This window comes from Rousettus aegyptiacus, unplaced genomic scaffold (genome assembly GCF_014176215.1).
Source record: "Rousettus aegyptiacus isolate mRouAeg1 unplaced genomic scaffold, mRouAeg1.p scaffold_m13_p_15, whole genome shotgun sequence".
NCBI lineage: Eukaryota > Metazoa > Chordata > Mammalia > Chiroptera > Pteropodidae > Rousettus > Rousettus aegyptiacus.
The window spans coordinates 33,349,581-33,369,841 of record NW_023416290.1 but is presented as its reverse complement, the minus strand read 5'-3'; the positions used below and the strand labels follow the sequence as shown (position 1 = coordinate 33,369,841).

The 20,261-nt window shown below is 42.1% G+C and overlaps 2 protein-coding genes across 9 annotated transcripts in view; one reads left to right on the top strand and one right to left on the bottom strand.

Annotated features, from left to right (window-relative positions):
• Positions 1 to 272: 272 nt before the first annotated feature.
• Positions 273 to 8,826, top strand: LOC107507599 (cytochrome c oxidase subunit 6C). Its single transcript, XM_016138717.2, has 4 exons — positions 273 to 359; positions 1,839 to 1,967; positions 3,076 to 3,204; positions 8,712 to 8,826. The coding sequence occupies exons 2-3, from the start codon at positions 1,854 to 1,856 to the stop codon at positions 3,187 to 3,189; spliced, it is 228 nt and encodes a 75-aa protein (XP_015994203.1). The 5' UTR covers positions 273 to 359; positions 1,839 to 1,853; the 3' UTR covers positions 3,190 to 3,204; positions 8,712 to 8,826.
• A 557-nt stretch (positions 8,827 to 9,383) lies between these two features.
• The window catches only part of VPS13B (vacuolar protein sorting 13 homolog B), a 670,010-nt gene continuing 659,132 nt past the window's right edge, over positions 9,384 to 20,261 (bottom strand). For 6 of the 8 annotated variants that reach the window (XM_036233309.1, XM_036233311.1, XM_036233312.1 and 3 more), the window contains 4 exons: positions 18,071 to 18,247; positions 15,811 to 15,913; positions 15,039 to 15,288; positions 9,384 to 11,229 (listed from right to left, as the gene is read on the bottom strand). In XM_036233309.1, coding sequence (XP_036089202.1) covers positions 10,981 to 11,229; positions 15,039 to 15,288; positions 15,811 to 15,913; positions 18,071 to 18,247 — 779 coding nt within the window. In that variant the 3' untranslated portion in view covers positions 9,384 to 10,980. The remainder of the gene's footprint in view (positions 11,230 to 15,038; positions 15,289 to 15,810; positions 15,914 to 18,070; positions 18,248 to 20,261) is intronic. The other 2 variants (XM_036233315.1, XM_036233313.1) reach the window with 1 other exon arrangement.

The window sequence follows — 20,261 nt, the reverse complement described above, 5'->3', positions numbered from 1 at the left end:
TCGGGAAGTCCACGGGCCCAGGAAGATTTGTACTGCATTTGTAGAGTAAATTTTTAAAAATTTACATATGAAATATCTTTGAATTCTGTAGTAAATTCATATGAAGTCTGCATATGAGTAAAAGCAATATCTCCAACTTATTAAGGAAACGTACTCGAAGGTCAAGCCCTAAATCGAAGGACATACAGATTAAATAAAACCCCAGACGGATTTCAGCTGCCAGAGTAGGCAGGCGCGTCAGAAGCCTTTTGAACTCTTTGGGCCACCGTCGCCGGAACCTCGTCGCGGCCTCTATTTATGCGCATGCGCGCTGCTGCAGCGTCATCCATTTCTCCCTCTGGAAGGACGTTGGGATTAAGGTGAGTCGTGTTTCTTTGCGTCCCTCGTTCGGGTTCCCCTGTCACCTGCCGCTGGCTGCTCTTTTTGCCTTGGATTTGAGCTGTGACTCGGCAGCTCTGTGGTGGGGAGCTTCGGACTTCGCGCCCGCGTCGACCCCTGCACAACCCGCCGCGGCCTCAGGAGGGTGGCGGGGGTCTCGCGGGGTCCGGTGGGCTGCGGAGGCCTTGAGAAACCCGCTGGGTTTTGGAGGCAGGTGGACTGGTCCCGGTGCTCGCTGTGTGTTTTTCCCCCCAGTCAGTGTGACCTTGGCTAGGTCATTTGATGTGGCTGGTCCCAGTGTTCCCACCTGTAAAAGGGAGTAGGCTCATTTAGTTGTCATTTGGCGTGTCAGCGTTGGGGATACAGCCAGCAACGCTGGCGCTCGGTGTTCTCTGGTATCGTGCGTGAAGGGTCACGGCGCCTGTGGCAGGAAGGCGAGGCCGGACTTCCTCCAGCCTCCCTCCCGCACCTGGCCTCTCCACTAGCCCTCCGGCCGCCTTGCGCGAGGTCTGCGGGGACCGCGCGCGCGCTGCAGCGTGCGGCCGAGCTTCTCTGTGGTCTCTGCTGGTTCCCATCCGAATTTCAGTCACTTCGTGTGCCCCGGCTTTCTCATCAATGAAGTGGGAATAATTTGTTTCACATGGTTGTTTCGAAGATTGAGTGAGTTAATAGTAAGTTTGTAAGAGAATAAATGTTATAAATGCGCGTCTAGAGCCACTGCTTACCGTCCAGTAGTTGGTGGAGATTTTCGTTTGGAGTTTTTGCTTCACCGTATATTTTGTGCCGCAGTTATCTTATTTGTTTGGGATTGTCGTTCAGCACGTGAGAGGGGAAGGATAAAGGTGAAGTAGGTGTGGGAGTTCAGAACAGGTCTGCTGTGGTATGCGGATTGTTTTGCGCTAAGGGCAGTTTTAGCTTCAGGCTCAAGAGAAACTTCTGCACCACCCTTTACCTAGAAGAACTTGAGTCAGGGGCCTTGCTAATAACAAGAGATTATTAGCAGTAACTTTTTTGACCCACCTTTATGGCAGGACAAACTTATTTGCTAAACATTTGTTTAGTCATTTGGCTGTGACCCTTTGAAGACCCCAAGGTGCATTTATTTACTTCATCCCTAGCTCAGAATGTCTTATATACGTAGATTCCCTTTCCTATCTCTGAATCTCTCCTGCTTGTCGAGGTCTCTGACCCACATTTATGTGGGGTTCCCATACATATGTATTAGATTTGTTTCTTGCAAATCTTATTTCATGTCTATTTGATTATTAGAACTGCCAAAAGAACCTTGATGGAGGAAAGTTTGTTCCTCCACACAAGGCTAAACCATTAAACACCTTAGGTTTTGTGGGAGGAGTCAGTCCACTATCCATCCTTCCTGTGCCTCCTTACGTAGTAACATGCATTATGCATAAGAATTCTTTAGATATTCTAATAATTCTTTTTTAATTTTATCTATTAAGGAAAATACAACTACCATGACTTCCAGTGCTTTGACGAAACCTCAGATGCGTGGTCTTCTGGCCAAGCGTCTGCGATTTCACATTGTTGGAGCAGTCATTGTATCCCTGGGGGTTGCAACTTTCTATAAGGTATGTTTGATTTTTACTTTGTGCTTATAGTCTATAAACATAGTTCTAATTTCAATTTAGAACTGTATTTTCTATAAGTAACCTATAGTCTTAAAGATTAACGTGCTTCATTCCTGACTTCCACCACTCACCTCATGTGATGGGGAAAGTACCTCATTCCCCAGATAGCTTGCCCTCCATCTTTAAATCAACCTGTATTAGTTTGCTAGGGCTGCAGTAACAAAGTACCACAAACTGAGTAGCTTAAACAAAATTTATTTTCTGCTCTGGAGGCTAGAAACCTAAGAACAAAGTGGCTGCTGGCTTGATTTCTTCTGGTTTCTCCTAGGTTTGTAGATGGCTGTCTTTGTCTTCACAGGATCTTCTGTATTAGCATATCTCTGAATTTTATAAGGATGCTAGTCATATTTGATTAGCACCCACCCTAAAGACCTCAGTTTAATTACCTCCTTAAAGACCTTATCTCCAAACATGAATTCTGGGAGCCACAATTCAGCTCATAACACAGGCATAATTGTTTTATTTAAGCAATGGGGTGGGGAAGACAGTAGTTCTCTTTGGCACTGTTAAAAATAAAATTCACCTGATTAAATTTGAAGATCTAATTGGTTTTATTAAGCAATTCATGAATCAAGTAGCTTCTCATTTAGCCACTAGAAAGGCTCTCCCAGCTTGGAAGGTTTTTATAGAAAATAAGGGTGGGGCAAGGAAGCTATTAAGAAAAGAAAGGATTATTTTTAGAGCAGTACTTCTTCTGTGGGAAGGGAATGCAAGATCTTTTTATTTTGCATATTGTCGTGCCCCCCCCCCCCCTCCCGAGAGAGTAGAGGATGGAGAGGGCCCTTGTGACATTACCTGAACCAAAAAATTCCAGGCTGGATGAATAAAATTGTTTCTTGTAGAGGTTGAAATAATTAGGTCAGGTATTAAACCTAGTTTTGATGTCATGATCTCTTCCTTGTTTTTGTGTCAATGTCTCCACCCTTTGTTTTATTAAATATAGAGTTAAGTTAAAGGTAAACACAAACATTCTGATTTATGTTGGCTTTACATATTAAATTTCCAATAATCTGGAAAATAAGCCCTAATGGAATGTGCTGCTTTTTAGTTTGGTGTGGCTGAACCAAGGAAGAAGGCATATGCAGATTTCTACAGAAATTATGATTCCATGAAAGATTTTGAGGAGATGAGGAAGGCTGGTATCTTTCAGAGTGCAAAGTGATTTCAGAATATAAAGGTAATATTATTTGAAGTTACTGTTTAATTGTGGTAAAATACACATAAAATTTAGTATCTTCACTATTTTTAAATGTATGCTTCAGTATTAACTACAGTCACATTGTTATACAACCTATTTCCAAAACTCTTTTATCTTGCAGGACTGAAACTCTATACCCATTAAACTACTCCCTTCCCTTCTAATCCTGGGAAGCACCATCCTACATCATATTGATCTGTGTGATTGGTTTATTTCACTTACTGTAACATCCTCAAGGTTCATCTTGTTACAGCATGTGTCAGAATTGAGTAAATTCCAGAAGTGGAGTTGCCGGATCATATGGTTGTCCTATTTATAATTTTCAAGGATCCACCATATTATTTTACATAGTGGCTGCACCATTTTACACTCTACTGATGCAAGACAGGGCAAATTTCCCTGAGGTGGTGGGGGGAGACCAAGCCCTACACGTAGTGTAGAAAGAATTCAGCACACACCAAAGTGAGTCAACAAAAGTTTATTAGAGAAGGGGGAACACTTCATAGAGTGTGGTCTCCTCTCAGAAGCAAAGAGTGAGGGACAGTGAGAGGGATCCTGAATATTCAGGGTATTCAGTTTATATGTCATTCTTTGGTTCTCATTTCCTTTGATATGGACATACAGTGAAGAAAGGGAAGTATATGTGGGGTGGCGGAATGTTAATATGTAGAGTGAAAGGCCTGCTTGGTAGTTCCTAGCTTTTAATTCATAGGTTCCTCATGGTTTTAGCTATAGGTAATGACTCTTGGTTCCGGTTTCTGCTTCATAGTTGTGGGGAATGGGTTAGCAACCTCAGCAGAAATCTTTCTTTGTTCTGCAGGTGTCCTGGCTGCAGGGCTGATCAGCACACTGTGGTCTCTGATTGCGGCTTGATTAACATTTTAATTCTCTTGCCTCCTCTCTACACTACTACCAACATGCAGAAGGATTCCAGTTTCCCCATATCCTTGCTAACACTAGTGTTTCTGGTGTTTTTTTGTTTTTTTTTTTTGTTTTTTTTTTGATAGTCCTCATCCGAATGATGTTAGGTGGTATTTCATTGTGGTTTTCATTTATATTTTCATAATGGTTTATGATGTTGAGCATCTTTTCTCATGCTTGACCATTCGTATATGTTTTTTTGGAGAAATGTCTGTTCAAATCGTTTGCTCATTTTTAATCCAATTGGGTTTTTTTTTGTTGTTGAGTTGTAGTTCTTTAAACCAGGAGTCTCCAGCTGTGGACCAATACAGGTCTGTAGCCTGTTAGGAGCTGGGCCGCACATTAGGTGAGCGGTGGGCGAGCAAAGCTTCATTCGTCTCTGCAGCCGCCTCCCAGCAGTAGCAGCACAGCCTTAGCTCCACCTCAGATGCTCAGACATTAGACTTTCATAGGAGAACCTGTCCCTGGTGCCATAAGGTTGGGGACCCCCGCTTTAAACTCTGTGTGATTTGCAAATATTTTCTCCCACTCTGTAGGTTGACTTTTCACTAGTGATTGTGTCTGATGAACAGACATTTAAATTTTGATGGAGTCTTAATTTATGTAATATTTTTGTTGCCTGTGCTTTTGGTGTCATCTAGGAAATCATTGCCAAATCCAATGTTATAAAGCTTTTCTTCTAAGAGGTTTTAGTTTTAAATTAAAATTTAAAGTCGTCTCTTCAGCTTTTTTGAAAGAGCTTGAGGAAGATTGGTATTCTTTAAATGTTTAGTGTAATTCACCTGTGAAGCCATATGATCCAGGCCTTTTCTTTGTTGGGAGATTTTTGATTACTGATTCAATTTCCTTACCAGTTTATGGGTCTGTCATGGTCTATCCTGGAGAATGTTCCGTCAGCAGTTGAGAGTATTGTGTTTTCTGATTTTGTTGGTTAGAGTATTTTGTAACTGTTATGTCCAATTTGTAGTATTGTTCAAGTCCTCTTTTTATTTACAAAGTGAGATGAAGCATAACATAGACGATGCAGTTAGAAACATCTGATCATGAAAACATAATAAATGTATTACAAGAAATTCTACATAGTATTAAAAATTGATACAATAAACATTTGTCATTTTATTCTATGCCAATAATACTGTCATTTAAAGCTTAAATACTAGTTTTAAGTATCCCCTATCAAATAACTTATTGAAATACTGGAAAAGAATTTTTCTAAAAACAAGATTGGTATGTTAAAAGTAGATTTTCCATGTCCTTGTTACAGTATCCACTATAATTGAATGCTGCCTTAATTGTCCCTAAGGTCTGCATTATTCAGTTAGTGTTAAAATTTTAAAAATAATTATCACAGGTTAAAGTAGTTGTAAAAAACAGCATTTCAACATTATTTATTATGAAGACTGTCCCTCTAAGGTAGAGGAGAATAATTATAATGATATTGTATGGACTTGCTGCTTTGTGAGCTTTATTTTAAATGGAAGTTGGAGGTTAAGGAGAAAACTGCTGGAAGGGCTATCCAGAAAGCTGTTCTTTTCAGGCTGTGGCTGCTCTTTCTGCTCTTCAGCTTGAAGACATGTCACTAAGGGCGTAAAGGGTGACTGTAGTGGAAAATATATTGATCTTCCTCTGAACCATTCCATGTCTTTTTAGTCTCATGTCAAATTCAGGATCTTGACCGATTAACCCTAGAACCACATCTATGCGTCTGTGTTACTGGGGAACTATATTTTAACATGGCTTTGCATTATTGTCTCATGTATTTTAATTTCAACTTACAGAACTCTTATTGCAGGCATAGTACTAATGAGTTCCTAATCCTTTAACTTTTGTTTATCTGGGAATGTCTTTAATTTCTTTCTCGTTTTTGAAGGACTGTTTTGCTAGATACAGTATTCTCTGTTGACAGTATTTTTTTTATGAGCACTTTAAAGATATTATTCGACAGCCTTCTGACCTGCAAGGTTTGTGCTGAGAAATCCACTGACAGTCTTACAGAGGCTGTCCCTTGTAGACTGTAAAACAGTTTTCTCTTGCTGTTTTCAAGATTCATGTCTTTGGTTTTTGACAGTTTTTCTATAGTGTGTTTTGGTGTGGGTCTTTTTGGGTTCATCCTACTTCCAAGTAACTTCTTGTATTTCTGCATCTATTTCTTCAAATTTAGGCAGTTTTTGGCTATTTTTAAAAATAACTTTAAGTCCTTTAAGCTCTCATTTTCTTTCTTTTTCTTTTTGCTTCTCAGACTAAATTCAGAGTAACTGTTTTCACATTTGCCAGATCTTCTGTGTTTCTGTTGAAACCCTCTAATGAGTTTCTCAATTCAGTTAATTGAATTTTCTGTAGAATTTCTATTTTTAAAACAATTCCTTTGTTGATATTCTCAGATTGTTCATGTAGTTTTCTTGATTTTTGTTTAGTTGTCTTGACTTCTTTCACTCACTGAGCATATTTTTAAGGCAGTTGTTTTAAAGTCTTTATCCAGTTAAATAGCCAGCTCTCCCCCTGTGTGCGTTGCGTGTGGACTGGCTTCATTTAGGGGAAGATCTTCACTAAACAGCCTGGCATGAAAGCTCGGGTTGTTTCTGACATTTTCTGGGGATTTGTCTTCCTTGAGCTTTTGCAGGTGCTTTTTTGTTCCAGTTATACTCAGTTGCTTTTAAGAATTCCTAAGATTCTCACACTGGCTTTCTCTAGTAGCCTTATCTCTTTTTCTATTCTGCCCATAACCTATTGCTTATTGGTGCCTTTGAGTCTTCAGCTGCTTTGCAGCTCTCTGGTGTTGTGGGACCCATCACTGCTTTCAGCAGTTTGCAGTCTGCTATCTAACCTGTCACCACTCCCATGGGTGTTCTGAGATAGGCAAGATAGAAAAGTCCCTCAAGCCAGAAAGTTGCAAGCAGGTCTCACTCACTTCCTTCTGTCCTGCGGGGAGGAGCCAGGAATTGGTAAGGCTCCTCAACCACACTGTTGCACTTATAAGGGGTGGGGCAAAGGTGAGAAAAAAATCTCGAAATTTTGAGTGTGGCTTTTTCTTGTTTAGGTGTGTGTTTGGTTGCAGCAGATTCTTAACTGGTTTCTAGAGTCCTCGCACACACTTTGGTGCTTATGTTTTTCTTTTTCTGTGGGGGAATGGGAGTCTGGAGCTTTTTGGTCCACCACCTTGCAGGCGTATGAAGTTACTTATGTTCAAAATCATTTCACATGTTATTAATTGGTAGATCAGCATCAGGAAAAATCACATTTTTAGAACTGCTTTAAAAAGGTTATTGACACCTTTTGTTAATTGGGTGTCCATAAGTGACTTGATGGCTTCCCATAAATTCTGGTTTGGTCTGTCATGTCTACAAAGTCCTTATGCCTCGTGGATAGTGTGAAATTAAAATTTTTATGTCTAGAAAAGGACTGATGAAGGGATTACATGCTGATGAAAGGTCATCCACTGAATTTATGTGTCAAGTACCAGATGAACGTTCATGTATTTAACTTTATGCAGGCTCAACAGAAAAGAGAGAACAATGTAATAGAGTTAGGTGATCACCACCATCCTAGTGAGTTTGATGTGACAAGGGGGATGAGAATCTGCTTCTCAGGCAGATTGCCCACGTGAGCGTTCCGCATGCCACATGTATATATCTTTCCCAAGATCTGGGGATAAGGGTTTGGGGAGACCTGCATCGGATTTAGATCAGTTTTCTGAGAGATTCAAGGATGATTTTGATTAAGGTACTTGTCTAATATGAGATTCAATTCTGTAATATTCCATTTGTATAGTTTATCTTAAGTAAATATCTGAAATGCAGATAGATGCATGCACTAATTAGCCACAAAATTACTTAGAAAAGAACTTTATTTCCAATGTTTGGAAAATTGATAAGGAATTGTGCCTTTTTCATACTACTATTAGGTCCATTAGAAATGATATTCACAAAGTAACATGAAGAGATTATAATAGAAAACTAAGGATTTTAAGTATAATCTGTTAAATTGCACATAAAAAAAAGACTGAAGGTGAAAAGATAAAGAAGATATTACTGGTTCTGTGTGAAATCTTAATCTTAACTTTGGTGTTTTCTTATACCTTTGAACTTTTCACATTTTCCACAGTGGGTGTGCATCATGATCAGATGTTAACAGGATGATTTTTAAATGTTAGATTTTTACCTTTTTTATAAGAAGTTGGTTGTGTTCAAAAACCAATAAGAAAAATGGATTCGGAGGCAAATAAATTGTTTAGAACAGATGGGCTCCCACTTTTAAGAACAGTCTGTGGGTATGAGGAGGAAATGGAGAGGGGCGGGCTTAAGAGAAGTAAAAAGCAGAATTTGGTAAATGAAAGCAAGAAACCAGAGTAAGATGTGGGTAATGCCCTAAATGGAAAAGAGGCTGGTCAGGGAGCTTGGTGGAGGATGGACCTGAAGCCCAGGCAGCCTGACCTGGGCTTCTGGGTGAAACATGAGTGAGTAGAGTGTGGGCTTCACTAGCAGGAATAGACCTCAGCTGGTCTCAAGGGTGGTGAGGTATTGAGAGAAAGCTTGTCATTAACTTAGCCATTGTGCTTTTCTCCACAGAATTGAGTCGACTTCCATGGAAGTTTGTCACTGACCTATGTTCCTGAACTATGAAACATGAATATTTGGACTAAGACATAGTTTCTCTTGATAAATAAAGTTAACAAATACTGTGGACAAGAAGTCTTTGCTTATTTATTTTCACCGATATAATTCCACGCAGTTCCATCAGAATTGGTTAGGAGTTTTAACTGATTGTGAGTGTTAGGTAACTTGATTTCAATATTAAAAAATATTGTTATTTTAGGACATTTTTGATTTCTCTTATACTTTGTCCATTTCTTAGATACTGCTCAGCATAGTTTCTTGGTCCTGGGCCATCAGTTTAGGGGGTCTACGTGAGCCCACCATGACTACTACACTGTGGGCTCGCAGAAGAGACAGAGACCGCTGTCCAATAAAATGCATCCTGGGGTCTTAGTGTCACTGTTTGGTACCCTTGCTGGATCGACCACCAGACAGGCATAATAGATAACTGAAATTAAGGGTTCTTTATTCAGTAATGCTTTATTAAAGAGCTAACAGTATATAGCATTTATGTGCAATTTGGAATATGTATCTAGTCGAGTTAGTGGAATTGAGTCGCTAATGGCTAACTCTGCTACCTTTTAGAAATCTTAGGACCTTTTCTCCCCTTGATTGTTATTTCGTTGTGATCAAAGTGATACCACAGAGAGCTGTAAAAATCGTTTATTTTTCCAAAGCAAATGTAATCACCAATTGTCATTTTATAACAAAAGCTTTATCTTTAACTCAGTTCTTAAGTCCTAATGTGAGCTGAATTAAAAACCCTGTTAGCAGTGAAAATTTGCATTTATTAAAAAGCCCTGGTAACTACACATTTAGGTGTGGTCAGGAATTCAAAGATTCCTTTAATTTTAAGCAATTTTATATAAAAATTTGTAGTATGCACAATTACCATAAAAGAAGATATGATACATATTTACATTCTTAAAATAGTTACTCTTGAGGTTGAGAAAACGCACTTTCCTAAATGAGTCTGATATAACAAACTAATGGAGGAACCATTTTTTCCATATTCAGTCTGCACTGCCCATTAGCAGTCTTTCCAGAAATAATACGTGACTTCTTACGCCCAATAACCTGAGACTTCAGTTAAAGATCAGTGGGCATGTGAAACTGAATTTTCTTAGTGTTTCACAATGGTAGGTAACAGGTTGCAGGCTCAAGCTTGGATGTAACCAGTAAGTGTTTTAATTGGAATCGAGGTATTTACTTGAATATTAAACATATCTGGTGACCTAGGATCTTGAGCCAAACGTGTCGTTAAATGCGAAATAGTACTATTAGAAACCAGGATTTTTTTTTTTTTTTTTTATAACGCCTACAGCACCGGGTCTTCCTAGGTGGTCTCCCATCCAAGTACTAACTAGACCCGACCCTGCTTAGCTTCCAAGATTGACGAGATTGGGCGTGTTCAGGGTGGCTGTAGACCAGGAATATATACTTGAGCAAGTCAACTCAAAATAAACAATTTGGTTCATTGAGGTTAATTCTGAGGTTCTTGACTCTTACCCAGTGTAGCAGGGCAGCATGAACCTGGTATACCTTTTCCACGGGGCATGTCAAAGTTTTATGAAACTAAAACTCAGTGTTTTGAGTCTTTATCAGTTGACACAAAAGATGTACTGTAAGCTTGACTTAGTAAAACTAACTAGAAAAAAATTTCCCAAAATGGATAGTCATCAGAATGGTAAATTTTGTAAAATTGTAGACTTTAAAGTAGAAATACACACGTGAGCTTTCACTTAAATAGCATCACATGTAAGAAATTTAACAAGTTAATAAAATCCTAAACATTTAATTTCATTTAAAGACACCCTTTGTGGATAAGGGCATTATGCAAAGAACAGTCTCAGCCTAAAATCAGACGCAACTCGGAATGAAGTTTTAATGTTTTGCCTGCTATTTTTAGGGCCTGACCACATTTTACGTTAGAGTTGAGAATTAACAGACCCTAATTATAGTCAAAATTTTAGCAAATATAAGCAAAAAGGAATGCATTTTCTCTGGTAAGAGTACAACTTACAGGATTCTATTAATCACTGTCTCCGAATGGGAAAGGAAGAATTTTTTATCCGTTAGTGTCAAGTTTTAGAAGGAAGAATCTGAATTTTAGAAGAGGCTAGAAAATTATAATTACAGAAAAGTGTTGATCTTGGGGCCAATATTAGATGTTAGAGCTAGTTAGGTTTCTTTTTCAAAAATAAATTGCACAAGTAGGAATTAACACCTCAGAGGAGGGGCCTCAGGGGAACCCTTTCCTTAGGGCTTTATTTTTCACCATGGTAAATTTACTAATGAAGACTTGAGCAAAATGCGGATCAACCATATAATGGTATGTTTTCACAGTGGAGGGGAGAGGTTCCACAGCTACCACAGGGCATGGTGCCTGCATGGAAGAGCAGCTGGGGGCCAGGTGACAAGATGTCTTTGTGACATAGTCCACGAGTCTGCTGTACTGTTGTTCTGATAGTCTCTCTCGGCCTCCGTCCACCTAGGATCCAAAAATAAAAGATGCTTTAGTTGTCAAACTCATAAGGAGACTTCCACAACAAAATTACTCCTTTTCTTCTGCCTTGATACATTTGATATATATTTTTAGGTTATCTAATAAAGCAATAACACTAATTTCAGCAGTATAACAAAAAGCTACACAAGGATATAAGGACAACCTCCTCGGAATAAGCATTTGGTGGTATGTAAAACCTCCATGTTTAAAGTTGATGTGGTAACATTTTACTCATTAACTATTAAAAACATTTGTCACTGCTCTTTATTAACCAGCCCAGGAACAAAGAATGAATCCTGCTAAACCCCGTCCACAGGGGGTTTCTGCTTAAATCTAATCACAGTTAAACTAAGCTCTGAAATAAAAGCTGTTCGCCTGTGCCCTCAACCCTTTGCAGACAACCTTTTGAGTTAAACAGAAAAAGTGAAGAGCACCTCTTTCAAACCAGTGGCTTTAGACAGAGCAGTAAAAAAAAAAATACCTTTTGAACTGTAACATTTTCTGTTTTTATAAATACTAGGATTTAAAGCCAGATAAAATAAAACTGGGCAGAGGAAGGGGAAATTTTTATGGAAAAAAGGAGGATGCAAAGTACATTTATGGTTCATAAAAGTCTGGCTCATCTTCAGTGGAACTCAAACAGAACTGAGATATACTACCTAAGTTCGTAAGTGAGGTTTTCTGAGAAAGCACCCATCAAAGGCAGTCGGAGCTATAAATTACTCCCACTCTGAATCTGTAGCGAGCTAGTGTGTACATAAGGGGACTGTTAAGTTTCCAGTGTAAGCCTCGGGTCTGTGGGAATCAGGTAGCCATTGACCTTACAGTGGTTTTTACTAAATGTTGGCAAGCCCACTCTGGAAGAATTAAAAACTTTTAAAGAGGGCTTTTTAGTTCTCAAAGTAGTAATGTAAAGAATTTCTGTATGTTTCTGTGTAGGGCACATAAACAATGGCCAAAGGTGTCTTAAAAGTTGCAGAAAGCCAGTGGGGCGGTAAAGAGGCCGGCAGAATAGGAAGCAGGGTATCTGTTAGAGTTTGCGTCTCATTTTTAGTCTTAGGAAGACAAATAAAGGCCCCCAAAGATTCACTGACACATGAAAGCTGCGCAGCACCAGGCGAAAGCCAGAACCCCGATGATATCATTGGATGGGGTCAGAATCCATCTGGAAGGCTTTGCGTGCACAGTCCTAATTGCTCCTCCTGAACGGCAGCGCAGGAAAACCGTGTTGTGGAAGGAACCTGGCCAAGGAGTCAACTGACCTGATTCATTTTGAGCTTCTCATAAGGGATTTCAGTAATGTGCCAGGCACATTAAGCAATTATTACCCTAAAAATGGCTGCATTTAACCAAGAAAAGCAAATGCTGATTTTAAAAAATCTGAATCCTCCCATATTTGAATAAACTGAATGATGTCATCTACAAGTTAATTCTTTTCAAAATTCAAAGGAGCTGTGTTTCCTAGTATCTAAAGCAAACCCCAGAAAATACATTTTCTATAAAGATCTTAAAATACTGTTCTTAGTTTTCCCTGGAAGACAGCAAGTAGGCTTCTTAACCCAGCTTTATGTCTGTGGATTAGGCTGGCATGCACTGGCAAGGGCACCGACCACAGAAAACTCACTGTCCAGCAGAACCATCGGGTGACCCCCCGACCCTCCCCCCCCGCCCCCGCAACACACACACACTTTACACTGGATTACGGCACTCTGAAGGAAGGGTTTACTGTCTCAGAAAAAAAGTGACTATTTTGTTCTGCAGCTTGAGTACCCTTTGTGGTGACTGGAAAAATTTGGGGTTCGGACACAGGACTAAGGGGGCAATTGTTTCTTACGAGAAATTGAGGGGAGAGGTAAAGTGGAATAGATACTGAGAAAGTAGAATTTGGAGGCTGAAGCACACTGGACATCTACCTTTTCTGTCCAGTGCCAGGCGCTGCTGTCTGAGCTCGGTATCTCTGATCACAGCCCTGCAGCTCCTGCTCAGGCTTTCTCCACCTCTGTTTTTGCCACCCCTGAATCCCGACCCTCTGCCACCCTGACCACCAATGGAAAACCAGCGTCAAGCATGGCGTCCAGAGTCTCAGTGCTTCTGCCTCCCACTCGGTGGTCCCACGGTCTCAATTAGCCTTGGCAGCTTCTAGGGGTGGTGACTCCGGATATCACCTCACTACCCCCTAGAGAAACTGAGGTCTAGTTCTCTCCAGCTATGGTAATTCCCCACAGTGCCCTCCTTAAACAGAAAAGCTGGAGAGAGAAGGATCACAATAGACAGTTTAACAGTAAAAGATGAATCTCTCGTCTCAATAGTTTAGGATCTGAAATATTTCCCAAGCAGCTAAGGAATAATGATGGCCATGGATACTCCTCAGGGCCTTGGAAGTTTCTCGTTAAGGACCAAGGACTTGAAGATAATGATGCTATCCGCTGCCAAATCCTGTAGCCACATCACTGCTGCTTTATTGTCAACTAGATCAGAAGATTTTGGCAGATCTAATAAAGTCAGCCTGGACATCTGACCTCTGTTTATTCCCAGAAAGTCATCAACTCGAAGCAGCAATGCAGTCCTAGTGCCAAACCCCAGCTTAAAGCCTGACTGATTGTGATCCAAGAAACTAGAGAAATCTCAGTTGTTGTGCTTGGCTGCCTTCCATCTCAGATAATTTTACCCAAACAGTGGTGTGAGGGAGACAGAGGCTTCCATACCAGGAAGAAAATAATGAAGGAGCCGGGCAGGACCTGCTAGAGGCAGGTTTGCTGTCTTTTCCCAGGGCCCCTCAGTGCCCAGTTTAGGACCCACAGGCTCCACATTGTCCCCGATCCACCCCCATCTTGCCATGTGGGAAAAGATGCCTTTTTCTGAGATCAACTCTTAGGGCCCCGTAGATCAGGCCGAGCAGGAGGCAGGCGCAGAGGGCAGCTTTCCAGTGGGCACATCTGCTGACCCGGGCTGGACTGCAGGAAGCGCGTGCCACTAGCGTCGGTGTTCACCCCTGACCCCTGACCCCTGACACTGAGTATGTCCTGCATGTTTCACATCAACATATGTGTGGCCAAGAGCCAGGAGCCAGAACATCTCAGGAGCCGTGTGGCCAGGAAGCTGCCCCAAGAGCCTAAGCAGCACCCCAGGAGGTACCCCGTGGAACTTACAGGATGAGAAACTGTCCTATGCGGAAGAGAACACGAACAGAGCCACATAGGACACAGAGCAGGGGATGGGAGCGATGTATCTGTTTACAAAATTCCGATCTCTCAAGTCTTAGTGGTTGGGTGTGGGGGATGGAGGGAGTTAGACTTCTTGGTGTGTGAACCTGCACAGGGTCTGGCTTAGTGCCCATGCCCTGTTCCAGGCACGACACCCCTCACTTCTACAGCAATGCTATTTCCACAGACCAGCTGCAGCCTTGCCTAGGCCATGTGCAGGCGTGGGCCCACCTCGTGACCGCCTCTGTCCTAGCCCTTGTACAGACCTGCTTGTTTTAGAGTTCCATTGTCCTGTCTTGTCCTGTCCACTCCAGTCTCATGACAACGAATCCTTGTTCAATTCCTAAGGTGGCTTAGCCCCAGGCCGTGGGTCCATTTGACCTACTGCTAGGCTCCCCGGGGAAGGGCTCACATGTAGGCCTGGGTGAGCCTTCTGAACCCTCTTCTGCAGTGGCCCCCTCGCTTCCCACACTCCTTCCTCTAGCAGCCACTCCAGGGGTTGTGGGTTCATAAACACCTGGTACAAGCAATCAGACCACATGCTGACTTCACTGGAAACCAGCCTCAGTCACCCTGTTTTGTGAACTGTACCTCCACATCGCAGGCCACTCTCGGCTGCCTGAGCTGCACGACGAGCAGGTTGTTCTGCTTGCTGTCCTGTGCACAGTCGATCTCCGTGACAGGGAAGGCCTGCTGCTGCGTGTCCTCACTGACACTCACCACGAAGAGCACTTCTGATGTGAGCAGCAGGCACCCTTCGTGCTCCTGGCCTGAGCCCCTCACCAGGACCACATCCAGGGCCATGTAGACTTCCGGTCTGCCCAGAGACTGAAGCATTTTCCTGTTGCAAAAGAGAAAAGTGAGACCAGGAGCCAGCTTTGGAAAAATGATCAACACCAGCGCTCACTGTTGTACCAAGGGCCGGGGCCGTCCTACACAATGCTGCCCAAGTGCAAAGGGCCCTCAGCAGGCTGAGTATTAATTTTAGCTAGAAATGTAATCATCACTTTAATTCTCAAACTGATTCTGGTCAACAGAGCCCACCTCCTTCTGGGGAAAAGATGCCCCGCACGGCTCTGATCAGTTCCCTTTCTTCCCCTCAGACATGTCACCCCTAATTAGGAGGCTGGTTCCAGAGAATCTCGGGCCCTCTCTCTGCAGATGTGTGCCCTCCCCTGTGTGGCAGGCCCAGAGCTGGGGAGAGCGGCTTTCCCCTGGCTCTAGGACGTGCTGCCTGAGATGCTGGCCACGACTGCTCCTCTTGGGCACCCCTGGAAGTGCAGCTCGTCATCCTGAGAGCAGGCCAGGCCCCGTGGGCGGACAGTGTGCGTGTGCAGTTGAGCAAGTGTCTCGATAACTTTACCAGACGTATTTGACGTGGCTATTTGGAGCCTGGTCAGCATGTAGATCATTTGGCTGATAGCGCTGTTTGGGAAGCTGGGAAAGTCCAGCTCCATGCAGAATACCTGTGGTAAGAGGAGGGAGTTTTACTAGTTGTTTTCTGGAAAACAGGTCTATGCCACAGCGACGTCATCTGCTTTGCGCCACCCATTAAATGCTACAGATCCAAAATGACCTCACGTCTTTGGAAGTAAGTGTGTAGATAATCATTAAGCACTGCAATGCTCTTAATCCCGATCTTGCATTAACTACGAACCGGCATCCGAATGAGTTACAGTCCAAGCACAGACTGAGAATTAGAGGAAGCATAATGCTCCTGGGTATGTATAACTGGTTCTGAGCAATGGTTTACACATCATTTACAATTTATGTGATAAAAAAGTCAACTGTTGGTTGACTTTGTTGCTTAATATTACAATACCTCTGTATCTGTGCCTTGGCTGGTCAAAAAATAAAAAAACACACCACGCGGAGACGCGCACAAAGGCACAGTTTGCCTAGATACAGTATTTGAGTGAGTTAATCCAGCTGTTCAACACGAATCCATATGCATTTACGAGCGCTCCTGGGGCCTCTGGTTTATGACACGCTCTCTCTGGTGCCAGCACCAAATGAGGGCACTGAGCAGCAGCCACGCAGGCCTCTAAAGAGACTCTCCAGAACCAAAGATGGTACAGCATGTGTGCTTTCTGAGGGCTTGTAAATGTTTATAAATGAGGCACAGTCATTAGACTAAGAGTTAGTGGTTTGTAAAACCTTCAGTGCGGTAATAAAAGTTTTACAAGAATGATGGAAACCAGTAAGACCACGTGAAGCTCTGTTCTGAGATGCTCTTACATAAGGAGAGCTCCCCGGCCCTGGGAAACGCACGGTGAGAGACAATGGCATTTTCGAAACCAAAGGAATTTATGAAGTATGAGCTGACTTTCCCTCACTTTTCTATAGGAAAAGGAATACCATTTTTATTAATGTGCAAGCATTTGATAAGGGAGTACTTAACTCTGTCCTCTTATGAGTTGCAGAAGTTCTTTTTGTCAGTTTCCCTGTGAGCGGAAACGTCATTCACAGAAGGACAGAAACAGAGAGGCAGGGGAGAAGCGAAGAGGAACACATGTTCGCATCTGTGTGGTCTCTTAAAGGAGCCTCTCCCCCAGCTGCCCGAGCCTGGGCATTTGTCCGCTGCTCGCTCCCTTTCTGATGCTGTTTTAATGCCCTGATCCGGCTGCCTCTTGTTAGATCTACTGAGGTGCAGGATGTCTGCAGTGAAATGTCCCCTGTGGATTTTGTGGCCAGATGCAGAGTGCTCATATGTCTTAGAAATGAGGGAACATTCCTAGTCTGTGATACTAGCTAGATAGCCTGCGTCACCACCGAAATGATGACACTGATTTTGGGTAAAAAGGTAATTCTAGTCACCTATTTATTAAAAATCACTTGCATGTGCTCTGCCGAGAATATGCAGAAAACAGCATGGCAGGAGGCCTTTCTCACACCCGTTCCTGTGTGCACGCACATGAATGGGGGGCGGCCCGGGCACTCCACTGTGCGAGTGCAAGCAGCGCCACGAGCCCTGCCTGCCTGGAGAAAGAGTCTGGTTGCAGGTCATATGTCTTTGCTGCCACTGGCCATGAGACCCGGCCTGGCTGCAACAGCAGCACGGAGTCTGCAGGTGAGAAAGTCACACCGAGCACCTGGCTCTGCGGTCACGTGTGTGCAGACACCCACAGACGGGCCGGGCCCACACATGTGGGTTCCGCCCTCTCTCATTTCCCAGACACATACACGCTGTAATTTAAAGACATCTTTCTGCCTCTTAATCTATTTTTCCTTTCAAATTGCTTACCAGAAAAAGTAATAATTCTCTGCTTCACTATAGTCTACTTATTGCCTTCAATCTCTAACTGGTTACTTTTCATTAAAGTCTATTTTATTAAATGTACTGTAAAAAGATTCCATGACATGTATAGGTATATTGAAATTACCAACTGGTTTCCTGGTTCTATAATTTTATTATTATAATTTACTATGAGCAGTACAATTCGATTCTTCATGTAGATAAGCACAAGGAGGAGGGAGAGACAGCTATTCATCTCCTTACACATTTACCTCTTTTATTTTTCACTCTTGCTGCATGAAGTCCAGCTCACATTCGGGAACCCTTGGTATAGTAACACAAACGAATCAGCAATGTCTGAGTGGCCACCAGGTTTCCACCGACTCACCGTAACCAGTCTGTGACACGAGCTCAGCCGCTCCTCCAATGGGTTTGGTGAACACCCCCATGATTCCTTTCCCCACACCGGAGATAACACCCTTGGCCTTGTGTCCTGCTGAAGCATGAGTTTCGGATGTTTTCTGGAAGTTTTGCATTGGCTGATCGACTATACCAGCAATTGCACCTGAAAAACAAGAAAAGTGTTTCCCAGTAAGGGCTGATGCTTAAAATCCCGAGAAAGTGAAAACCTTCAATCTGGAGCATAGCTTTATTTGGATTGACGATGAAACCTCACCTTCATTATAAAGTTCTTTACATTTGTTTACCAATTATGTAAGTACATTGAGGGAAATTCAAGTTAGACATTTATTATCTTCATCAAAACATGATGCTCAGACTGGTTTTGTTCCATCAGAGTCAGGATCTGTGAAGTTTGGTTCAGAATTTAGTAAACATCTCAGATTATTCCAAAGTGATGTCCACATGCCTTTCTCCAGAAAACCAGGCAACACAGTTGAGGGAAGAGAGCTAACAATTCCTTAGCGGGAGAGTGAGCCTGCTCAGCCTAATAAGTTTTCAATGAAGCCAGAAGATAAAAAAACTGGAAGAGGCCAGACCATTTCTGTGTTCTCCCTTTTAATAAGAACAATTCTTTAATAATAACTTAATATATTAATAATTATTTAATACGAGTAATTGTTGCTTCTATTACAGTCATGTGCCACATTATGACATTTCGGACAACGATGGACTGCCCAAATGATGGTGGTCCCATGAGATTACAATGGAGTTGAGAAATTCCTAGTGCCTAGTGACGTCAAACTGTTACAACGCAGTGCTATGCATCACTCAATGTATTTGTGGTGATGCTGGTGTAAATGAACCTACCACACTGCCAGTTGTACAAAAGTTCAGCACATACAGTTGTGCACATAATACCTGGTAATGATAATAAAAAACTATGTTACTGGTTTATGTATTTAATATACAGTTAAATCTTCATTTAAGGTTGAAGATAGGTTCTGTGACTGAACAAAATGATGCTTAACAAAACTATTTTTTCCATAGACTGATATAAATAAGAGTTAAGTTCTTACGGCAGCTCATCAATACTAAAACAACTTTAGTGAAGGACCTGCTCTATCACACTTTTTATTGTTATTTTAGAGTATACTCTTTCTACTTATAAAAAGTAGCTTGCTGTAAAGCGGTAAGCCGTGCTATACCACCAGCAGCCTCACATGTCTCATTTTTATTGTGTCTCTTGATTGCGTTATTTTCTCTTGTGCTCAATTTAATCTTGTATTGTTTTCTACAGTAATGCGTGTAGCCTAGGTGTGTGGTACACTATACCGTCTAGGTTTGTGTAAGTGCACTCAATGATGCTTGCACAAAGTCAAAATTGCTGAAGTCACATCTCTCAGAACATATCCCTGTTGTTAAGCTCAGCATGACTGTACAGCTAATCTCTATGTGCTGGGGACTGTGCTAGGAGCTTTACTTGTAAGAGATCATTAATCCTCATAATCCTCGGAGTCAGGCATGGTTTTTCTCTTCACTTCCCAGATAAGGCCACTGAGGCACTGAGAGGTTATGGGGTTTCCCCAAGGTCAGATGGCTGTGCCATGCTGAGGCAGAATTTGAGTCCAGGGAGTCAGGGTCATGGCCCAGCTCTTAACCACTAAGCTGTTCACCGATCCTGTGTACGAAACAGGCTCTTCCCCTTGCCAGTCTTGGAAAAATTCCTTCTCTCTCACTTTAGCTGAGGTTTGGCCACTGATGCTTCACTATGGAACAGCTACAAAACTCGGTTCTCACTAGTCTCTGCTTGAATGGCTTTCCCTTGGGGTGGTTTGTCCTCCTTGCTCTTACTTTGAGGGGCCAATGACGAGAACTAGTAAAGGCCTAACGAGTCCTGATTTTTCTCCCATGATGGAGTAGAGGGTTCCCTAACTCAGTAAGAGGTAAACGTTTCATTATGATTCTTGACAGATTTCTTTGTTTTCAACTCGATCCTGCTAGGATTAATGAAAATGCACAGTCCTCCAGTAGACATTTTAGTGCATGTCAAACCCCATTATTCCAAATGCCACTAGTTCAAAGTCTCCTGGGTAACCGGAGACTTCCAGGTCTCAGTTAATGACCTGCTAATTTCAAGCAATATTCCACTGAACAAAATCCAGTAAAACCAAAAGCCA